A 23,612-nucleotide genomic window follows, 5' to 3' on the forward strand; every position below is an offset into this window, starting at 1 on the left:
AGAGTTCCAAAGAATAGCAAGGAGAGATAAGAAAGTCTTCCTCAGCGATCAATGCAAAGAAATAGAGGAAAACAGTAGAATGGGAAAGACTAGAGATTTCTTCAAGAAAATTAGAGATACCAAGGGAGCATTTCATTGAAGATGGGCTCAATAAAGGACAGAAATGGTAGGGACCTAACAGAAGCAGAAGATATTAAGAAGCAGTGGCAAGAATACACAGAAGAACTATACAAAAAAGATCTTCATGACCCAGATAATCACGATGGTGTGATCACTCACCTAGAGCTAGACATCCTGGAATGTGAAGTCAAGTGGGCCTTAGGAAGCATCACTATGAACAAAGCTAGTGGAGGTGATGGAATTCTGGTTGAGCTATTTCAAATCCTAAAAGATGATGCTGTGAAAGTGCTGCACTCAATATGTTAGCAAATTTGGAAAACTCAGCAGTGGCCACAGGACTGGAAAAGGTCAGTTTTCATTTCAATCCCAAAGAAAGGCAATGCCAAAGAATACTCAAATTACAGCACAATTGCACTCATCTCACACGCTAGTAAAGTAATGCTCAAAATTCTTCAAGTCAGGCTTCAACAATATGTGAACCATGAACTTCCAGATGTTCAAGCTCATTTTTAGAAAAAGCAGAGGAACCACAGATCAAATTGCCAACATCTGCTTGATCATTGAAAAAGCAAGAGTGTTGCAGAAAAACATCTATTTCTGCTTTATTGACTATGCCAAAACCTTTGACTGTGTGGATCACAACAAACTGTGGAAAATTCTTCAAGAGATGGGAATACCAGACCACGTGACCTGCCTCCTGAGAAATGTGTATGCAGGTCAAGTCTGATGTTAAAAAATTCAATTAACATCTGTGGGGGAGGACCTTTAGCACCCGAAGACTCAATGTGGTTAAATAGGGAGAATTCTTTTGAGTCAAGTCTTCTAGAGGCAGGCCAGATAATGCTGTCCTTTCGGATTAGACTTTCAAAGATCTGCAGCCACATTCTCCTCCCTCTGGTATGGGAATGCATGCTATTCTTATTTTTTGAAGCTGCTACAGAACTGGGGAGCAGAAGGTGAGACTCAAAATTGAGCTGTTATTCTTGACTAAATGTTTCCATAATTGATACAAGCCTTTGTTTAATTTCCAGAATACTAACAAAGTGAATTTTGACACATTTTATAGTTAGTTTCTGTTTGCTTTTATGGAGAGGAAAACTTCTGGATGTTCTTACTTTGCCATTTTTTGCTGGCGTCACCACCGTCAAGTTATTAATGGAATTTCAGGGGCAGAGATTCGTGGTACCCATGATGTGAAGGGACCATCATGTAAGATTTCTAATAGTGATACGGGATCATTTCTTTTTACTTGGTCAGGAGCAAATTGCTTTAGATTTGCTGTAATTTACCTTAGGAAAAAAATGTAATATTTCAGTGATTTGATGTGATATGAGCAGCAAAATCATTTTTTATTCTTTATTTCAGGGACTTGAAGATAAAATGGTCTTTGAATTTAAATTCTGTTGTTGAGAAGAAGGAATTGGGAGAAACTCTTGAGATTTTTATTATTATTGTTGTTAGAGGTTCCTGCCTTGAAAGACTGCTTTCAAAAGACTGCTAAAGACTGCTCTTATTAAGTGATATTAAAACAATGCCTGTTTTCTTCTTGTTTATATTTTCAGGGCACCTTTGATGATTACTTGGAGTTATTCCTGCAGTTTGGTTATGTGAGCCTTTTCTCCTGTGTTTACCCACTGGCAGCTGCCTTCGCTGTGCTAAATAATCTCACTGAAGTTAATTCAGATGCCTTAAAAATGTGCAGAGTCTTAAAACGTCCATTCTCAGAACCCTCAGCCAGTATTGGTGTATGGCAGGTAATTATTTGAAAAAAAATTATTATTATTTTTTAATTAAAAAATGAAGCATTGTGATTTTAAATAAAAGCTCTATGGAGAGTTTTGGAAAAATACTATCCAGTAAGAGAATCTAATCCATGTTATGGAACTTTCTACTCAACAGTAGTAGAATATACTTTCTTTTCAAGTGTTTATAGAACTTGCAACAATATGTACCATCTCCTGGGGAACTTGCAACAATATGTACCATCTCCTGGGGAATAAAACAACCTTAAAAAATTTTAAGAATTGAACTTATACACAGTGTGCTCTCTGGCCATGATGGAACCAAATTGAAAATCAGTAGCAGAAAGATGATAGGGAAATCACCAAACACTTAAAAACTAAACAACACATTTATAAATAATCATGGATGAAAGAGAATGTGTGAAGTGTGAGAACTGTCTCTTCTTTCTTATTAGTCTTGTTAGAGGTGTGACAATTGTATTGATCTTTTCCAAGGAGCAACTCTTTGTTTCATTGATCTTCTCTGTTATTTTACTGCTTTCAATTTCATTGATTTGTACTCTTACCTTTATTGTTTCCTTCTTTCTGATTCTTTTGTGTTTATTTTGTTCTTTGTTTCTAGTTTCTTGAGCAGAAGCTCAGACTATTGATTTGAGATTTTCCCTCTTTTCTGGTACACGCCTTTAGTTCTACAGATTTCTTTGTTAGCACTGCTTTACTCATATCCCCAAAAGTTTGACATGCTGTGTTTTCATTTTCAGTCAGTTCTTTGTATCTTCTGGCTACATATCATCTTGAATGAAATAGAGCAGTTTCTCCAAAAGTACACTACCGCAACTCACTCAATGTGAAATAGGTAGTTTGAGTATCCTCAGAATCACAAGGAAATTGAATATGCTATTAAAAATTCCCGAAAAAGAAATATCCTGGCCCAAATGGTTTTACTGGTAAATTCTAACATTTAAAGGGAAATTAACATCAATTTTACATAATTTGTCCCAGAAAACAGAGAAGGAAGGAATATTTTCTAATTCATTCTATGAATTTAGTATCAGTATGGTAGTAAATCAGGACTAGTATAAAAGAAGATAACAGACTAATATCTGTTGTGAATAAACATACAGAACAGCTTTCAGTTTCGTTTAGTCACTCAGTCACGTCCAACTCTTTGCAACCCCATGGAGTGCAGCACGCCAGGCTTCCCTGTCCATCACCAACTCCAGGAGCCTATTCAAACTCATGTCCATCGTGTCAGTGATGCCATCCAATCATCTCATCCTCTGTTGTCCCCTTCTCCTCCCACCTTCAATCTTTCCCAGCATCAGGGTGTTTTCTAGTGAGTCAGTTCTTCACATCAGGTGGCCAAAGTATTTGAGTTTCAGCTTTAGCATCAGTCCTTCCAATGAATATTCAAGACTGATTTCCTTTAGGATAGACTGGTTGGATCTCCCTGCAGTCCAAGAGACTCTCAAGAGTCTTCTCCAACACCACAGTTCAAAAGCATCAATTCTTCTGCGCTCAGCTTTCTTTATAGTCCGACTCTCACATCCATACATGACTACTGAAAAAACCATAGCTTTGACTAGAGGAACCTTTGTTGGCAAAGTAATGTCTCTGCTTTTTAATATGCTGTCTAGATTGATCATAACTTTTCTTCCAAGGAGAAGCATTTTTAATTTCATGGCTGCAGTCACTATATGCAGTGATTTTGGAGCCAAAAAAATAAATAAATAAAGTTTCTCACTATTTCCATTGTTTCCCCATCTATTTGGCATGAAGTGATGGGACTGGATGCCTTGATCTTAATTTTCTGAATTAAGTTTCTCACTCGCTTCTTTCACTTTCATCAAGAGGCTCTTTAGTTCTTCGCTTTGTACCATAAGGGTGGTGTCATCTGTGTATCTGAGGTTATTGATATTTCTCCCAGCAGTCTTTATTCCAGCTTGTGCGTCATCCAGCCCAGCATTTCTCATGATGTACTCTGCATATAAGTTAAATGAGCAGGGTGACAAATGCAGCCTTGATGTACTCCTTTCCCAATTTGGAACCAGTCTGTTGTTCCATGTTCAGTTCTAACTGTTGCTTCTTGACCTGCATACAGATTTCTCAGGAGGCAGGTAAGGTAGTCTAGTATTCCCATCTCTTTAAGAACAGCTTAATAATAGCTTAACTAATAAGAGTTAGCAGTATATGAGGAGAATTATATACCATGACAAGTGGAATTTTGTCCAGGGATGCAAGCTCTGGTTCAATATTCAAAATCAACCAGTGTAGTCTACCATAGTTATATTCCAAAGAAGAAAAAAAATCTCATGATTATATCAGTCAGTATATATAAAGCATTTGGCAACATCCAACACTCATTCATTTTTTAAAATCTCAGAAACATAGGAATAGAAGGATATTGCTTCAACTTGATAAGGAACATCTATTTCAAAAAGCTTAAAGCTAACAACCATACTTGTTAGTGAAAGATTGAATGCTTTCTAAGATTAGGAACGATGCAAGAATGTCCACTGTCCCTACTCTTATTGAATATTGTTCTAGAAATTCTAACTAGTCTCCTCAGGCCAATTATGTCTCCAATTTACCCACCCACTGACCACACGTACATGAGGAAGCCCAGTCAAGGTCAGCTAGACCAAAAGTTGTCCACCTGCAGAATAATGAACTAAAGAAATGGTTGTTGTTTTTAAGTTACAGAGTTTGGGATGATTTGTTACACAGCAGTGTCTAATATAGGAGGACTCAATATCCTAAATGTGTCAGTTCTCCTCTAATTTACAAATAAGTTAACCTAAAAATTAGCTGATAAATGTAGCACTATCCCCATGGAAGTTCTTCTTTTAATTAGATAACTTACTGTCAAGTTCATAGGGCAAAAGAAATGAAGTAGAATAGCAGGAAAACTCTAAGGAAGGTCAGGGACACACCTTCCTACATATTAAAATGTGTTACATAAACTCACTTGTTAAAGTAGAGTGGTCCTGGTGCATTATTCAGACAGATCAATGGAACAAAATAGAAAGTCCAGAAATTCAGTATGTGATAGGTAAAATCTGTTAAATGGAGAAAATCATCAACTGTCTACTGATAGTATTGGGGTAATTAAATCTCCAAATGAGGGGATAAGGGAGTTTGCTCTTCAAAAGTTAAGAGGGAAAAAAAGGCAAGACAGACAAGGAGAGAAAATATTCACAACACATACATCTGCCAGAGAACTTGTGTTCAGATTACGTGAAGGACTCTTGTAACTCAGTAATAAGACAGTTAAATAAAGACATGGACAAGATTTGAAGAAATGCTTCACCAAAGAATATATACAAATAATCAATGAACTCAAGGAAAGATTTAGAATTAGCTACCGGGAAAATACGCAAGAAAACCACAGTGAGATTGCACTATACACCTGTTTTAAAATGAAGACTAATGGTGCCAAGTGTTGGCAATAATGTGTAGTACCTGGAACTCTCATACATTACCAATAAAAATGTAAATGGTTACTTTGAAAAACTAAATTGCAATTTGTAAAAAAAAAAAAAAATAGTTCAACATATACCTACCATACCCCAGCACCTCTGTTCTTAGAAATCCAGGGGAAAGAACATATCCCTGCAAAGACTGTACAGGAGTATCCATAGTAACTTTATTCAGAATAGTCCAAGACTGGAAACAACCCAGTTTACCAAACAACCCACTAGGTAAGTGGGTAAAAAAATCATGATATATTCATACAATGGAGCTCTGCTGCTGCTGCTAAGTCGCCTCAGTCGTGTCCGACTCTGTGCGACCCCATAGACGGCAGCCCACCAGGCTCCCCCATCCCTGGGATTCTCCAGGCAAGAATACTGGAGTGGGTTGTCATTTCCTTCTCCAGTGCATGAAAGTGAAAAGTGAAAGTGAAGTCGCTCAGTCCTACTCAGCAATAAAAAGAAGAATAAATTACTGATAACATATAATATGGATCAACCTCAAAGTCATGTTGAGTGAAAGAAGGAGACATAAAAGCATATATACTGTGTGAATCTAACTATATAAAATTCTGGAAAAACTAATATATAGTGACAAAAAAATAGATCAAAGTTTGATTGGTGCCAGGTATGAAGAGAGGGGTGGATTGCAAAGCATTGTGAGGAATCTTTGGGGGAAAATGGAAATATCCTTTTGTGATAGTGGTTTCCCAGGTGAGTAATAAAGTGTATATCATAAATGAGTGCAATTTATTATATGTAAATTATAACTCATGATAAGTGATATTTAAAAATCAAGAAGTTTAGATAGAAGTGTATTAGAAATGCAGGAAGTCAGACACTGTCCTGTGCTGCCGATGGGAAGGAGAACTGATCAACCCTGGGAAGTTCAGCTTAGTACTATCAGGATAACGAATACAGTGGCACCTTTGACTCAACTATTCCACTTTCAGGAATTTATTCTACTTCCACACTTCTTAAAGGATGTGTTTGCAGGGTTTCTAATTGTAGCATTGTTTGTAATAATAACCAATAAGGAAATGATTAAATAAACCTTGGTACATTCATGTGATAAAATACTTAAGCAGTAGTGACTCAAGGCTTAAGTTGTGACTTAAGAATGATGATCTCTGTGTCCTGACACAAAATAACTTCCACAGCATCTTAAGTGACCAAAGCAAGGGACTTGACAATGTGTATTATGCTGAGAGGAGAATAAGAAAGTATTTGTGCAAGTTTGCTTATATTTGTTTGCAGACAAAGTGTGTGGAAAGTTATATAAGAAATTAATAATAGTGGTTATCTTGTGGAAAGAACAGAAACTGACAAGGGGAAGAAAGGGGACAAGGAGACTCTTCCCTGTACACTGGTAACATTTGATTTTTGATTGAATTTATAATTAAATAAATAGAAATTTAAAGCAATTTTAGGAGAAGGTAAAGTCCTGCATAGATTTGTTATAAAGAAAACTGTCAAAAATAATAAGATTACACAAAGGATTTTTTAAAATACAAGATAGGTATTTAAAATACAAGGTAGGTAATCTTCATGGGACAGGATTTCATTAAGTTGAGATTAGATAATCTTCATGGGACAAGATTTTATTAAGTTGAGCTTCAATCATGTTTTGCTTCTATATTTCTAGTGGTAATTGCATTTCTTAGAATTAGTAAGTTCTTAAGTAGTGATCACCAAGTGCTGTGCACACAAAAAAGAAAGAACAATGGTCACAACGTTTCCCCAGTCCACACTCAGTAATGTGCACTGGTCGTGGGACCCTGCATCACAGAGGTCTTGGTAGGTCTCAGTGGGGCCTGGTATCTGTGTTTTTCTAAAGTTCTACAGGTGATTTGGTAAATGCCACTAGAAAGGAATCATTGTAACTGGTGCCTTGGGTATGGCTGAACCAGATGTGATGTGTGGTCTGTTAAGTAGGACAGTTTCACAAAATGAATTCTATTTAAAGTCATCTTTATTTTTGAATATAAAACATTCCCTCTGATTGCACTACTTTCGTTTCCCTTTAGATATGCATAGAGTCAACTAACTTTAATAGTGTATTTTTCTTGGATGTGTTCCAAATTCAGGTCCCTGCCCACCTCCAGTTGGAAAGATAGAACATATTGTTTGGGATATTCAAGCCTAAAGTATCTGAAATACCTTCTATGAGTATGGCTTTTTTGACCTAAATAAAATCATGGCATTATAGAGAAAAAGTTTTACATATTCTTGGAATGTTTAGAACTAAGGAAAGACTTTTTCTTTGACTTTAAATAACATGAAAAAGGAGGATGAAATATGGACACAGTCATTGTGGTTTTTGGGCTTCCCAGGTGGCGCTGTGGCAAAGTCTGCCTGCCAATGCAAGAGGCATGGGTTTGATCCCTGGGCCAGGAAGATCCCCTGGAGAAGGAAATGGCAACCCTCTTCAGTATTCTTGCCAGGAAAATTTCCATGCGCAGAGGAACCTGGCGTGCTACAGTCCATGGGGTCTCAAAGAGTCAGACATGACTGAGCACACATGCAATTGTGATTTTTCATTTCACACTTTTTTTTTTCTTTCAGTTGGCTTTTGAAACAATGAGTGTTATATCTGTGGTCACCAACTGTGCTCTGATCGGAATGTCACCACAAGTGAATGCACTCTTCCCAGAGTCAAAAACAGACCTCGTTTTGATCGTAGTAGCCGTGGAGGTAAGTGAACATTTAAGTCTATTTTAAATAGTCTGTATGTCAGATGCCCGTGTTCTTCTAAAGCAGTGATGTCCCTGCCTGTCAGTGATGGGGCAGTTCAGTGACTTGCATTAACTGGTTAGAAGGCAAAGCAGTTCAGGTAATGGAACACACGAAGATCCAGGCTGTGCGTTCTTGGTTGTTGCCTACGTACAAAACAGTCACCATGGTACAAACAGGACTGTTACTTTTCCAGCCATTGTGCTGGTGTGTCTAGTGCTGAGGAGATAAATCCTATTTGAAGTAGAATTCTGTGGACTTAATGTTTTTTTTTAGTCAGTTTTAGGGAATCTGTAACTTCTACTTTCTTAAGCAAATAAATCCTAAGAAATGCTTTTTGATCATGACTTGTTTAAAGTCTCATTTGCAGCAGGTATGGGATTCATCGTAAAACGCTCTACAACTCCAAGATGTAAAGAATAGGAAGACCCATAATATCACATACAAAGTATAAGTTGGCTGTCTGTGTATTTCTTTGACATTTAACTTGTTTATCATATTTCTGAATACAGATTACTGTACATCTTGAAAATGAAGCTCTAATCAATAACAAATGGAAGAATGTGCAGGAATTTTCTTCTTGTGATTATAGTTGTCAAGGATACTGTGATCTTTCATTTTTAGATATTAAAAAAAATAGAATAGTAGTAAAAGTTTGTCAAAGCAGAACTTAGTAGGGTCACAGAGCGGTGATTCAGGACTTAGGGCTAACCCTAAGAAATGAAATGAACTTGTACATTTCTGGTAGTAGAAGAAAGAGATTCTGCTTTGTTCTGTTTGCTCTTTTAGCTTGTTCGGCAGGAATCTGTGTTCATGATAGAAGTTGTGTATAGGGTATGTGTTTTGGAGAAGGATTTTAGATAGCAGCAAGTAGGAAGAGAAACGACTGAGCGACTTCACTTTCACTTTTCACTTGCATCCATTGGAGAAGGAAATGGCAACCCACTCCAGTGTTCTTGCTTGGAGAATCCTAGGGACGGGGGAGCCTGGTGGGCTGCCATCTCTGGGGTTTCAGAGTCAGACACGACTGAGGCGACTTAGCAGCAGCAGCAGGAAGAGAAAGAGAATGTTTTGCAGATAAAAGTAAGCCTGTTTTGAATTTTGTTGGCTGAACAGGATTTTGGAGAGCTATTTGCAAGGTGACTTACCACCTGTGGCAGTGAAAGACCAAGACAGAGGTCCCTCAGACGGGATGGCCAACCGACCAGGCTCACAGTGCATCTTCTTGATTTAAGACACGGCCCTTAACTCTGCAGATCTTGGAGGCTGTCTTTGTCAGCACATCCGGAGCTCATTAGTGGCTTTCAGCTTTAGGGCTGGCTTTCATTTAAAAATCATGAGGCTCAAGGAACTGACCAGAATACCAGGTAGTTTATTTGCCATAAGGAGACTTTTCCAATGCTTATAACAGTCCGTGTTCAAGTAGAAGTGGAACTGGTTATTAGATGGTTTCTTAGTGAATTTAGTGGCAGAGAAAGAGGAGTGTAGTAGGCTTAAGAGATTCAGAAAACCTAAAAATCATTCCTTCCTTCAAACAGAGCAGAGCTCTGTCTGAGCCGGGTCTCGGTGTCCCATCATCAGCTTCTAAGCAGTGATGGATGATTTCAACACTTCCCACTTCTTGATTTTGCTGTCACTTTTTCTAGACTCCTGGCTGGCGCAGTCTTCCTATATATTCCCCTTCATTACGCCAGTGTTTTCTTTTGTATCAGTGATCTCTTAATCAGATATCAGGAACTGATCTCTTAATCAGTTTTAGCAGGAACTTTGTTGTCCTGAGGTTCTAACCCTTATGCCTCCTCTTAGCATTTTAGTATCTTCCTGTAGTATTCAAGCAACTATTTTACTGTCATTATCTAAATTGGCTCTTTAGAGTACAACAGAAATAAAAGCCTTGATTAAAAACTCTTGTGAGGAAAAACCTTAAGTTTTCTATAGAAAACATATTCTTTAATTGTGACTTTAATTTTTACTTTGTTACATTTTTAAGCCTTTTATTTTGAAATAATTATAATTCAAAGGAAGTTGGAAAGATAGTACAGAGGTCCTAGGCACCCTTCACCCAGTTCGCCCCAGTGGTTACAACTTACATAACTGTAACATGATTTCAAAACGGAGACCTTGACACTGGTATAGTGTGTGTGTGGTTGTCATTTTATCACATGTATTGATTCATTAAACCCCTACAGTCAAGATATGTGCATTTCCATCATCACAAAGGTCCCCCTCCTCCTGCCCCCTTATAGTCACACTGGTATTCTGGTCCCTCAGCTCACCTCTATGAGCATCAGTGGTCATGAATCTCTTCTCCATCTCTATAATTTTCTCATTTTGAGAATGCTATGTTATATGAATGGCAACCTATAGTCTGTAAACTTTTCTTTGGTAACTTGTTATTAGTAAATTGTGTCTCCCCCAAAAGTCTGTTGAATTCCTGACCCCCAGCACCTCAGAATGTGACCTGATTTGGAAATGGAGTTGTTACAGCTCTAAGTAGTTCCAGTGAGGTCATACTGGAGTAGAGGAGACCCTTATCCAGTACGACCATTGTCCTGACAAGAAGAGAAGAGACACAGAAACCCAGGGGAGAGTGCCCTGTGACGAAGGAGACAGAGATGGAAGCGCTTTAGCTCCAGGCCACGGAACCCCGAGGACTGCCGTTAACCGCCAGAACCCAGGCAGCACCAAGGGAGGAGTCACCCATCCAGGTTTCAGAGGGAGCAGGGCCCCTGAAGCCATGACTTCAGACTCCAAGTCTCCAGATTGTGAGACAATACATTTCTGTTGTTTAAACCACCTGGTTCCTGATACTTTGTTGTGGCAGGCCTGGAAAACTGTGTTGTAACCTTTCTGTTTGAAGAACTTCCTTTAACCAATGCTAGCAACAAATTCTCTTAGCTTTTCTTTATCTGATCACTGTTTTTCCCCCTCTTTGATTCCTGAAGGATAGTTTCATAAGGTATGGAATTCGTGGATTACAATTCTTTTCTTTCAGCACTTGAAAAATATTCTGGCACTTCCTTCTCCAAGGTTTAGGTGAGGAATCTGTTTTTATTCAGATCGATGGTAGGTACTGTTGCACTTTTCCTCTGGTTGCTTTTGAAGTTTTTTCTTTAGTTTCCCCAAATTGAGTTAAATGGGTCTTGGTGTGGATTGATTTATTTGTTTGGGGTTTACTTCACTTCTTAGATCTTTAGGCTTATTCTTTCACCAAATTTGGGGAAATTTCAGGCCTTATTTCTTCAGATACTCTTTCTTCTTTCTTTTCTCCATTTGGGATTCTGATAATCTGAATTTTTTTTTTTTTCCTACAGATCGCTAAGGTTCTGTTCATCTTCTCTGTTTTCTCTCTGCTGTTCAGGTTGGGTGAATTCTATTCATATTCCTCAAGTTCATTGATTCTTTCCTCTGTCATTTCCACTATACTGTTGACCCCATCTACTGAGTTTTTAAAAGTTTCTGGGATTACATTTTTCAGTTCTAAAAGTTCCATTTAGTTCTGTGTTGTAATTATAACATCTGGGTTTTGTTTGTTTTGCTGAGATTTTCTGTTTTTCCATTTGTTCCAAGAGGATTTGTACTTGATTGTTGAAACTTTTTTTTTACAATGACTTGTATTCACTCAGGCTGCTCTAACAAAATTCTGTAGACTGGCTGGCCTAAATAAGACATGTATTTCTCACAGTTCTGAAGTCTGGAAGTCCAAAATCAAGGTGCTGGCAGATTTTGTGCTTGTAAGGGCCTTCTTGGCTTGTTGAGAGCTGCCTTCTTACTTGCTGGTGTCTTTTTTTTTTTTTTTTTTTTAAGGTCACTAATCCCATCATGGGGTTTCACCTTCAGGACCTCATCTCAACCCTCCTGTGCACAACTGGCTTCATGAGAACCGAATGATGTCTGCTTTTCTATCTCAGAAAATAGGCTACTCCCTAGAGTAGTGACTAAAACACTATAGGGATGCAGTTCAGTGTTTAGATGACTGTTGAATTAACGGAGTTTTCAAAAGGAAGCTGGGAATTTCAGTGTTTATTTAAAAAGGGAAGATGGATATTTTTGGATAAATTTATTTTCAGTATTACTTATATATCTATATTTGTTAGTGTATAACATTTTCTGAGTCCTGCCTGTACAACACAAAAGGATGCCCAGTGCTCATCCTTTTCACTCCTTAGTTAAATAAATTACACTCAGTATTGAGTGTGGCTCCCCAGGTGGCACTAGTGGTAAAGAACCTGCCTACCAATGCAGGAGACGTAAGAGACCTGGGTTTGATTGGGAAGATCCCCTGGAGGAGGAGATGGCAACCCACCCCAGTATTCTTGCTTGGAAAATCCCATGGACAAAGGAACCTGGTGGGCTACAGTCCACAGGATCACAAAGAGTTGGACATGACTGAGCGGCTAACTCTACTTTATGTATATTTCACTGAATCTAGTGCTAAGAGAAGACAAAGCCATCTTTTTATTTTTGTCTTCAGGGATTCTGCTCCTTCTGTTTTGTCTTTTTTCGTTGAAGTATAGTTGATTTACAGTGTTGTGAAGAATTCTGCTGCTTCATGTAGTCAAGAAGAAATGGATATCTAAAACCACACTGTACACACCCACAGGTATCTTTAGTTTAGTACGTTTACCAGAGATGCAGCTGGGCAGGAGAAGAACATGCCAAGTAAATGGTCTGTGGAGCAGAAACCCATGAATTTCATTCAAAGACAGCAGACCCTTTCCTGGCTATATCTTTTTCCTTTGGTAAGCTCTTGGGGCCTCTGTAGCCTGTTTTGAAAAGTCCTGGATGTGACTTCATTCTGATTTCCCAGAGCAGTTAGAAAAACACCTTCCTCCATGCTGGTGGAGACATCTGACTCAGAATTCTGACCCGATGTTAATCTACTCTGAGGATGTCAGTTAGGTATTCCTGTTGACCGGAAGCATAGGAGACAAAAGCACAGCCATGGGCTCATTTAGAGTCAGTCACGACATAGAAGAAAGGTGTTTAAAATTAATCCACATAGGCCAAAATGCCAGCAGTGTTTTAGGCTGTTTTGTTTCTTCTACGTTTACACCTCTGAATAAGAAGTATTTCCTTTGGTTGCCAAGGCTAACGTCCTGTAAGAGAAGAATGATTGTTTTTGGTGTGTGCTTGTTTTGATGAGGATATAATTGTAATGTTATGAATATTTACTAATATGGAGATCATTACTAATGTGGCAATCACCCGGAATAAGTCAAAGGGCCAGGAGGTATGAGGAGGTTGTAATAGATAAATGTGTACTGCTCTTTCACTTTCTTTGTTTCTTTTTCTTTTATTGTAGTAAAGCATAAATAACATAAATTTACCATTTTAACCTCTTATAATTTTTTAGTTGTATTAATAAACACATTATGTGAAATTTACCTTCTTAACCGTTTTTAAGTGTATAGTTCTGTGGCATGAAGTACCTTGATATTGTTAAGCAATCATCAGCACCGTCCATCTCCAGAATTTTTTCACCTTCCCCAGCTGAAGTGCTGTACCCATTAAATACCAACTCCACATTCTACCCGCCTCTAGACTGTAGTAACCTCTAGAAACCTGATGTAGGTGGAATCATACAATATTTATCCTCTGACTTATTCATCTTAGCATAATGTCTTCAAGGTTCATTTATGTTATGAATTTCTTTTTAAGATTGAAAATGCTATTCATATATGCCTATATATCACATTTTATTTATCTCTTGACCCATCAATGGACAGACACACTGCTCGTCCACCTTTTGTCTGTTGTGAATAATGCTGCTACAAACATGGGTGTTCAGATATCTGTTTGAGTTCTGTGCTTTCACTTCTATGTATATAGCCAGAGAGTTGCTGCTGGATTACGTGGTAATTCTAGGTTTAATTTTTTGAGGAACCTCTTGTCATAACCTCTGCTACGCCATTTGTCGTAGCAGCTGCATCATTTATATTCCCACTAGCAATGCACAGGGTTCTAGTTTCTTCATATCCTTGACAACACTGATATTTTCTGTTTTTTTGGATAAGTCATCCTAATGGTGTGAGGTAGTTGAGCATCTTTTCATGTGCTTCTTGGCCATTTGTGTATCTTTTTCAGGGAAATGTCTATTCAAATCCTGTGCCCATTTTTTAATTGTGTTGTTGGTTTTTCAGTTGTTATTGGAATCCTTTATATATTCTAGATGTCAGTCTCCTATTGGATGTATGATTTGCAAATACTTGTCCCATGCTGTGGGTTGCCTTTTCACTTGATTGATACTATCCTTTGATACACAGAAGTCCAACTTACCTATTTTTTTTCTTTTTTTTTTGCTTTTGCTTTTGGTGTCATATCTAGGAATTTATTACCAACTCTAATGTCATGATGCTTTTGCTCTATGTTGTCTTCTAGGAGTTTAATAGTTTTAGATACTAAGTCTAGATCTTTGATTTAATTTTTGTATAACTAAATTTGTATATGAAAAGGGTCCAGATTCATTCTTTTGCATTTGAATATCTAGTTTTTCCACAATCATTTGTTGAAAAGACTGTCTTTTCCCCCAGTGAATGGTCTTGGCACCCTTGTCAAAAAACATTTGACCATATATGTGGGGGTTTATTTCTTTGCTCTTTATGCCATTGGTCTATATATCTGTCTTTTTTCTTTAAGCCAGTTTATTGTGGTATGATTGACATACAAAAAGCTGTACATATTTAATGTGTACAATTTGATGAGTTTGGAGACAAGTAATAGCTCTCTTTATGCCAGTACCCCACACTGCTTTGATCACTATAACTTTGTAGTTAAGTTTTGAAGTCAGAAAATATGAAACTGCTCAACTTTGTTCTTTTTTTTCAAGATTGTTTTGGCTGTTTGGGTGTGCATTTGCTTTAAAATGCTTTTAGTAACTATAGGTACTTAGTTTCTGATGTTTTAAAACTGTTGCTCAAAAGCTGTGTTATATTGGCACAGATTGGTATTGAAATAAGTCCTCTTCTTCTGCCACAGTATTGTATTTGAAGGTTTATTTGTTTTTATTTTATTTACTTTCATATAATTGAGTGGACCTAACTTTGGTTTCTGAATTGAGAATTTTAGGGAATTCCCTGGCGTGGTTAGGACTCCATGTTTCACTGATGAGGGTGCAGGTTCAGTTCCTGGTTGGGGATCTAAGAGCCCACAAGCTGCATGGGATCCATGTGTGGCCAGAACATGAAATTTCAAATAATAGAGAATTTTGTGTGTCAGAACAAAATCAAGCTCAGCAAAAGTGTTAGAAGAAACCAAAAAAAATTGAGTACGTTAGCTAATTTTATTTCAGTGTTGCTGAGACCTGAGCTGAATGCCATCTGGTTTTGTAATGAATCCCAAAAGTGGAAAGTTTACAAATAAATTAGAAAATGTAAGTTTTTGGTTTCTTACCATATACATTAAAAAAAAAAAATCGTACTGACATTCTAAATTCAGAATATTATGAAAAGTCCATCAACAGAATTAATGGATCAAATTAATATTTCTAAGATTTCTCTCTTTGATCGCAAGTATGTTTTCCAGATTGAAATCATATTTTATTTCCTGTTTTTCCTATAGTTTAGGTAAAATGTTACTATTGAATTAAATATTTAAAAAGATATTTTGTTAGTAGTATATTAAATAAACAACATGGTGTACTTTTATATATACATTCATGGCCCATGAAAAAGTGGAAATTTCACTAATTTGAAAAGGCTATAATAAATAAGCCATAGGTATATGTAAAGTGGATTCTTATATAATTTTTAACATATTCATGGAAAAAGAAATTTAAGACATTTTAAAGGTTTTTTCCTCCAAATTAAGTAACATTTAAATACATTTATGTGATGATAATCTGTTAACAAAACAAAGAAGATGTAGAAAATGCAACAATTTAATATAGTTGATGTTGAGAGTTAGTGTTCTCATATTTAAATTGTGGATTAATTGGTCATTTCAGCATCTTTTCTGGTTCACATTTTCAAAGCCAGGAAACTTTAATTTTTATTTAGGTTTTTGACTCTTCAGAATTTTAAAAAATAATTTATTTATTTGGCTGTACTAGATCTTAGTTGCGAGGCATGTGGGGTCTAGTCCCTGACAAATGATCAAACACAGGCCGCCTGCATTGGGAATGCAGAATCTTAGCCTCTGGACTACCAGGGATGTCTTGGATTAAAAAATCCTATGTTTCTTTCTTTTTTTTTTTAACTTGATTGAGTGTGCAATGTAAAATTGAATAAAAAACAAAAATAATCTTCATTTTATGTTGGTAGCTGTATTGTTACAACTTTTGTGTATTTACTGCCATCTAGTGTTTTAAAAAATCATGACACTTTTATTTGTATAATAGTTACAGAAATTTATTACAGACTAAGAGAATAGCCTACTAATATATGAAACTATATCATGGAATCATATAAAAATACCATTTCTAGGTTAAAATAGTCAAATGCTGGGAACTTCATCAAGTTCATCCCACAGGATTAAATTAGTACCTAAATAGTCTGTCTTAAATCATCATCATCATTCTCACTTCTGAGACAAATTTAGCTCACTTTTTATTGAAAGTTTTAATATGCAGAATTTTAATTGTTTTAAATGCAGAATTATACAAAGATCTCCAATTCCTAAAAGATAGAAATGGCCTAAATTCCTTTAAATGTCAAATGTTTGATAATCTTTTATTTTAGTGTTAAATGCGCTCAGTTTTCTTTTCATTCTAAACTTGGCAAGATGCTTCAAACATATTGAATGCTAACAATTCACCTACTAAATGCTGTTCTTTTTCTAGGGTGAAAATGAATTAACTTTTCACCTACAAATTACACTGCATTTCTTTTTTAAAAAAACTTTTTCTTTATATTGGAGTATAGCCAGTTAACAATGTTGTGATAGTTTCATGCTAGAAATTACACTGCATTTCTGATGATTAGGTTCTGGTGACCAGCAAGCCAGTCTGCACTGTGCATGTTTAATTGATAGTTTTAAAAGATCACTTTATTGCAGTTTCTTCTTCTTCTTTTTTTTTTTTAAAGAATGTAAGTTAGGTAAATTTTTTTTTTCTAGTGCAGGCAGGAGGAGAAGGGGGTGACAGAGGATGAAATGGTTGGATAGCATGACTGACTTAGTGGACATGAGTTTGCGCAAACTCCGGGAGATAGTGAAGGACAGGGCAGCCTGGCGCGCTGCAGTCCATGGGGCACCACTTAGTGACTAAACAACAACAAAGGAAACAGAGCTGATTCTCATCTCTCTGTAATGACTAAAGGTGTCTCACGAGAGGGAACCAAACCTTTAGGATTCTTTTATGCCCTGACTCAAGGCTTCATTTTCCTGTTTAAAAAAATAATTAGTTTCAGACTTAAAGAAAAGTTGAAAACGTAGTACAGTTAATTCCTATGTATCCCTTTGTTAGGGGTTACTAATTGGAACATTTTGCCATATGTGTGCTTGCTCTCTCTGTCTCTTGACTGATTTACATCTGTATCTACTGATACACAGAGATATTTCCCACTATGGAGATTCTATTTCTGCACTGCCTTTTAATGCATTGTTGCCCTGGGCCAGTCACCTTGTCTCATAAGCTCATCTCCTTGACTGCCTGAGGCCAGTGCAGCATCCTCCCCAGGAATGCTCTGAGGAGTAGAATAAGAAATGAAATGTGTGTATCCCTGATCAGAAGCGTCTGGCGTGGAGCAGGTGCTGAACATAACGCAGGTCTTGTTATCACCTTTACAAGGCAAGATATTGTGCATGTGAAATGCCAAACACAGAGCTGGGCACCTGGTCAAGGCTCAGGGGATATGAACTGCAGTTCTAACCATCTCTGCATTAGCAGAATAAAACTTTTGTAATCTTTATCAGGTCTTAATTGCTGCATGCAGGATCCTCATTCTGTCATGCAGCATCTTTCTTTGCAGCCCTCAGACTTCCTAGTTGAAGCACCCTAGCTCAGTAGTGGGGGCGCATGGGCTTAGTTGCTCTGCGACATGTGGGATCTTAGTTCTTCAACCAGAGCTCAAATGCGTGTCCTCTGCATTGCAAGGCAGATTCTTATCCATGGGCCACCAGGGGAGTCCCTAACATCAACTTTTTAATGAAAGATTTTGCTGTACATTTGGGAAATACATGAACAAAATCCCTGGGCAAAATATTAAAATTATGTTATTTATAAGAAAAGGTGAACTGACTTTTCTTTATGGTACAGTGGTTAAGAACATAGGCTCTGGATTCAAATCCTGACTCCAGTTTGACAAGTTACGTGTCTTTGAATGAATTTGAGCAATTCAGTACAATTGTTATGCTGACAAATGAGTAAATGCACTTGGTGTGCTTACCACATTCATATTTGTTGTTATTGTTGTCTCAGAGGAAAATAACTGTTCCCATAACAATCTCTTCACCTGGATGAAAGGTCTGATTAAATTTTTCGATTTCAGTTTAAAAACTTGCCTAGGAAGGAACCCGCAACCAACTCTTCATCTGATCTCCACTTCCCATGTCAGAGCATATGTTGGGCTCCTGGGAAGGTAAAGGTTTTTGACCTTTGGGTTAGAATCCTTTGGGATGAAATTATTGAACTGGGGGTTTTCCTTCTTCCTTTTGCTTCATATAATCTTGGTAATTTTCTGGTCTTTTACTGCACTGTCCCCCTCTTTAGTATTATCAAAATGAAACATTGCTCTGTGTTCTCTTAATAGTGTGGGAATAATTAAAGATAGTCAAAGTAAATTCTTTTATTGGATATATTAATTATTGTGTGCTTATAATATGGCAGGCATTATCAAGGTGGCTCAAATGGTAAAGAATCTGCCTGCAATGTGGGAGACCTGGGTTCGATCCCTAGGTCAGGAAGATCTCCTGGTGAAGGGAGTGGCTACCCACTCCAGTATTCTTGCCTGGAGAATTCCATGGAGAGAGGAGCCTGGCAGGCTGCAGTCCTTGGGATCGCAAAGAGTCGGACACGACTAAGTGACTAACACACACTCACATGCCAAGATATAGTCCTGGCTTTAGAATTGCTCAGATAGAATCCTCCAAGAGCTAAATCACAGTGCAGTAAGTAGAAGGCCACTTTCCTAACTTCCCCCTTGTGAACCATCTCTTCCCATCCCCTCCTGACAGTCCTCCCACTGGCATAGAGTCTCCCAGCCTGCTGGTGGGGGTCCGTGGGGAGGATGTCCACTCACTGAGTGAAGTACTCACCAAGAGGCATTTAGTTCCCAACTCTGTTTATGTGTGGTATTCTCGCAACTGTGATTGGCATAAATTAATTAAATGGAATGAAAACTGATGAAATGTGTGTGCTAAAATAGAGAGAGCCATCATTTTCATGAAAACCTTTGGAAAGACTCCATGAAGACAAATGACTATCAGATTGGATAAAGATGAGTCAATTATAAAAGATTAGGGAAAATCATAAAAATGTGGGCAGCTTCCAGATTCTGTTTTCATACTGCTTTACGAGTGTCTTAAAATTTTTACTCTTCTTGAAAGAAAACAAACCTGGGAATCTTTGTCATTGTCTCATGGGTGTTATTTATGCCTAGAAGACCATAACAAACTCCATCACTGGATCCTCCTCAAAGAAAAGGCCTTGGCTCCACATTAAAAGATTTGCAAATAAATGTACATTTAAATTTTTGCTAAAATCTAACATTAACGGTTGGCATTTTTAATAGATCCATATTTTGACTATTTGTATTAGCTGAGGAATTTTGACCTAGGTGAACGGCCTAAAAGAGCTTCTGTCCTTGGAGAATATGGGATTAGTGGCCTGGCCTTTAAGTTTGTCAGTTAATGGGAAATATTTGTTTTGTTGAAGGACCCAGTGCCCTCCAAATTGAATGTTAGTACATAATTCGTTTAAATATGACTTTGTTGATGTTCAGTTGATGTTTGTAAATTGCTTTGCATTCTTTTAAGATATTAACACTGGTAACCTAACCTGTTTCTTACCTGGCAAGTTTAGGAAAAGGCAGGTCTCACACCTCTGAAAGAGATCAGTTTTTACTCAGAATGGAGCTGTTTTCAGAAAAAGAATTTTGCAAGGATTAAGAATTAGAAAACTCAACAGTTTCTGTACTCTGTTAAGTCATAATTTCAAAGTCTAGCTACATTATTTTCTTTAAAGTGAAATTGGAAAATGCCCTGTATATTCAAATGCAAATACTTAATATATCCACAGATAAAGAAAATGACTTGGGTTATTCATCTTTGAGAACTGTCACTCTGGTCCCCTCTAAGTGCTTTCAGAGCCTCCTGTCAATTACCTGTTCCCTCAGGTATCTCCTATTACATCCCAGCCTGTGCTCCCCACCCCCAGCCACAGACCTGCTCAGTTCATTGGCTTCCTCGTGGCTTTATCTGCCAACCACCTCCTTACATGACAGCAGACTTCCCTTTCAGATACATAAGCCAATTCAGAGTCAAATCCACCTCCTTTCTCTGCTTTTCTATTTTATTCTTTGGAGAATGGGGAGATAAGAAAGCATTTGGGCTTTATTTTTTCCCCCTAAGATGGCCAGCAAGTTGTGCTTCAGAAAATTGAAAGTAGATTTTAAGAGTGTAAGAAATCTCCACTCTTTATAGTATCAGATGGGATGTTGGGAAGAGCCAATCCAAGGGGAGTTCATCTGGGGAGGCCTTGTATGGCAGGGGACCGCTATGAAGGAAGAGTGGGCCACTGGGGCAGCTCCTGAGGCAGGGGTGATAGGGGAATGGTGCCGTCACAGACCATGTACCGTTTGCTTAGAGTGAAGAGCATGACTGGGATGATGAGGGGTAATGGGTGGAGAATTGGATGGAGGGCTCAGAGCTCATTAGGAAGACTTCACATTGCATGTACATTTCATTACAAATTGGTCCTTTTTCATATGCTCAGAGGCAGAACCACAATAGTCATTTCCCCTCGTTAATGTCAACTCTACCTGGCCATTCCCAATGATACATGAAAATGAATAGGTTGAGAATTGAACGTACCGTGTCTCTGCTCCTTTTCTTATGAGGGGGTAGCTGCTTCATGGAAGTATGAAGGGGGTGAAGTGGGTTCATGCCTCAGAAGCCTGGCCTTGTGGATGTAGACAGCTTTGGTTGTCCTCCGGCCTGGACCATACCCACACCCTCCTCTGTCTCTGCAGCCTCCAGGTTTCTCTGCTCTTTACGCAAAGGTCCAAAGAGGAGCTGGAGTCTGCCACATCCTCTTTCCATTATCTTCCAATCCACCTTGTGTTTTTGGTTCCTGTGGTCCTGTTGGTTAGGTCCCAGTGCTTTATGCTTGCATCCTGGTAGTTTATTTCTTCTGTCAGGAACAGAAAGGTGTCGGAACAGTTGTTCTTAAGGACCCGATCTTCAAGCTTTCTGCCTGTGCTTTCATATAAGTTACTGTTTGACTTCCATTTAACCTGCTGTTTCTGGTCTACACTGAAAGTATTGATACATAGAAGAGAAACCACGCTCCTGCTCTGAAATGAGATCTCGACTCACAGGCAGAGCACTTAACAGAGCACTTAAGTCGTCATTTTTGATGTTTATCTTCTTGCTTTTCCCCTCAATGAAAACAGTGCCTTGACATTCATGTTTCTCAGCATCTGTTGTTGTTGGTTAGCTGCTAACCTGTGTCCAACTCTTTTGAGACCCCATGGACTGTAGCTTGCCAGGCTCCTCTGTCCATGGGATTTCCCAAGTAGGAATACTGGAGTGGGTTCCCATTTCCTCCTCCAGGGGACCTTCCCACCCAGGAATCAAATCCACGTCTCCTGCACTGCAGGCGTATTCTCTACCACTAAGCCACCAGGGGAGCTCTTCTCAGCATCCAAACCCTACTTAATCATCCCTTTTCTTTAGAAAAGTTTTCCCATGTAAGCAGTACTCAAACCCAAAATGTTAGTCATCTAGGTCAAATCTCACTTCGAGAAACGCTTCACTGTTTCTTTGCACTGGAATTCTGTATTAAAGATTGAACCAGGCTTGAATATTATTTTTTTTAGTGTCATAGAAATTGATACATTAATTGGATTTGGTGAAATGATACCAATTTTACCAGTTCCTGATTTTTGTAGTTATTTTGATATGTTGCAGTGTTGTTTTATATTGCTGTTACTTCTGTTTTCCTCCTCCCTTCCTCCGTTTGGTCTTTAGCCTAAAAGGTTCAGAGGGGCTTTAGTGTCTTTTGTATCTCCCCCAAGGGGCCATGTGGTAAAGACTGATTAAATTAGACACTCAGTGAGAGTGTTTTTATAGACTCCAAGGTGCTTATAAATGTAAGACGTTAATATTACTGCTGTAATTTCTTCCTAGTTAATAAAATGTGTTCCCAATCCCATTATGTTATAAATGTTACTAAAAATGGACTATTTACAAAGATGGTTAAGAACCATGAAAGGAAGGGAAAGAAAGATTTTGAATGTTGATGACTTTGTAAGAAAATGTCTTTTTACCTTACAAATTTTAGTTAAAAACTCTTCTATGCCAATTGAAAAAATGTAAATGCTGTGTTTTGCATATACATATTCATATATACATATGGATGCATGCACACACACGTGTGTATGTATTTCTTTAAAATAAGATACAACAGTTCTCAGCCTAAAGATCAAGTTTCTCTGGCAGCTTGAGCACGGGGTGGAGGGTGAGCTGTGGAACAGAGACAGATGATTATCCCTGTGCTGGTGTCAGTGGGCCCCGGCGAGAACCATTTCCACATGGGCATGAAGGCTGTAGCACTCGCCTTATCCTTTCTACTTCAGAGGAAAACTAATTGGTTACCACCTGTGCTAATAATTAAGTCTATGATATGGTCATTGGTGCACAAGGAACTCGAGTATTTCACATCAGAAAGGTGATGGGATTGGAGCAGAAAGAATAAAATTTATTAATAGTCTTTCACAGTCAGTTGTAGAAAAGGAACCACAGGGAAAAAGAGCAGCTTTCATTTGGGTCAGTGCTATTCTTCCACTGAGGGCTCAGGAAGGACGGAGGAGCAGGACTGTGGGGAGAGCTCATTGCATTGTCTTCCCTGTGTGGTTAAAGTTGTCGCATAGATTTGCACCCTGTCTCAATTCGAACATGAAAATTTACTGAAAGTGATTGTCAGGGATTAGAAGTAAGGTGTATATTTGACTACAGAGGTATATAGCACAAGGGGCATTTTTTGGAGTGATGGAATTGTTCTTTATCCTGATTATGATAATGGTCTCACAGCTCAGTGCATTTGTTAAAACTTAAAGAGCTGTCCCCCCAAATGAGTGATTTTTACTCTACATATATTAAAAAGATAAAATTTAAAATGTATGAAAATATTGAAAAACATGCTTTGGGAAACCTTTTGTCTGTGGCTCAGAATTTGTTTACTTAACCCAGTCCTCTACAAGATGAAAGAAATACTTTTTTTCCAAAATTAAGAATGAAACAACCTAATACCAGTTAATCTAAAATTTTACCTATCACTTGATTTTATCAAGTGGCTCTCTTCAAACTCCAAGTGACATTTTATAGCTGAATTTTTAGAGACAGTGCAATAATAATAAAAGGAATGAGAAAAATAGGCCTCTTTGGCTTT

General features: G+C 37.9%; 1 protein-coding gene across 1 annotated transcript in view; it reads left to right on the forward strand.

Moving 5' to 3' along the window:
- Positions 1-23,612, forward strand: part of ANO10 (anoctamin 10) — a 216,603-nt gene that overhangs the window by 43,728 nt on the left and 149,263 nt on the right. Inside the window, 2 exon segments of the mRNA XM_010842152.1 lie at positions 1,683-1,874; positions 7,898-8,026. Coding sequence (XP_010840454.1) covers positions 1,683-1,874; positions 7,898-8,026 — 321 coding nt within the window.

This window comes from Bison bison, unplaced genomic scaffold, assembly GCF_000754665.1.
Source record: "Bison bison bison isolate TAMUID 2011002044 unplaced genomic scaffold, Bison_UMD1.0 scf7180017864171, whole genome shotgun sequence".
NCBI lineage: Eukaryota > Metazoa > Chordata > Mammalia > Artiodactyla > Bovidae > Bison > Bison bison.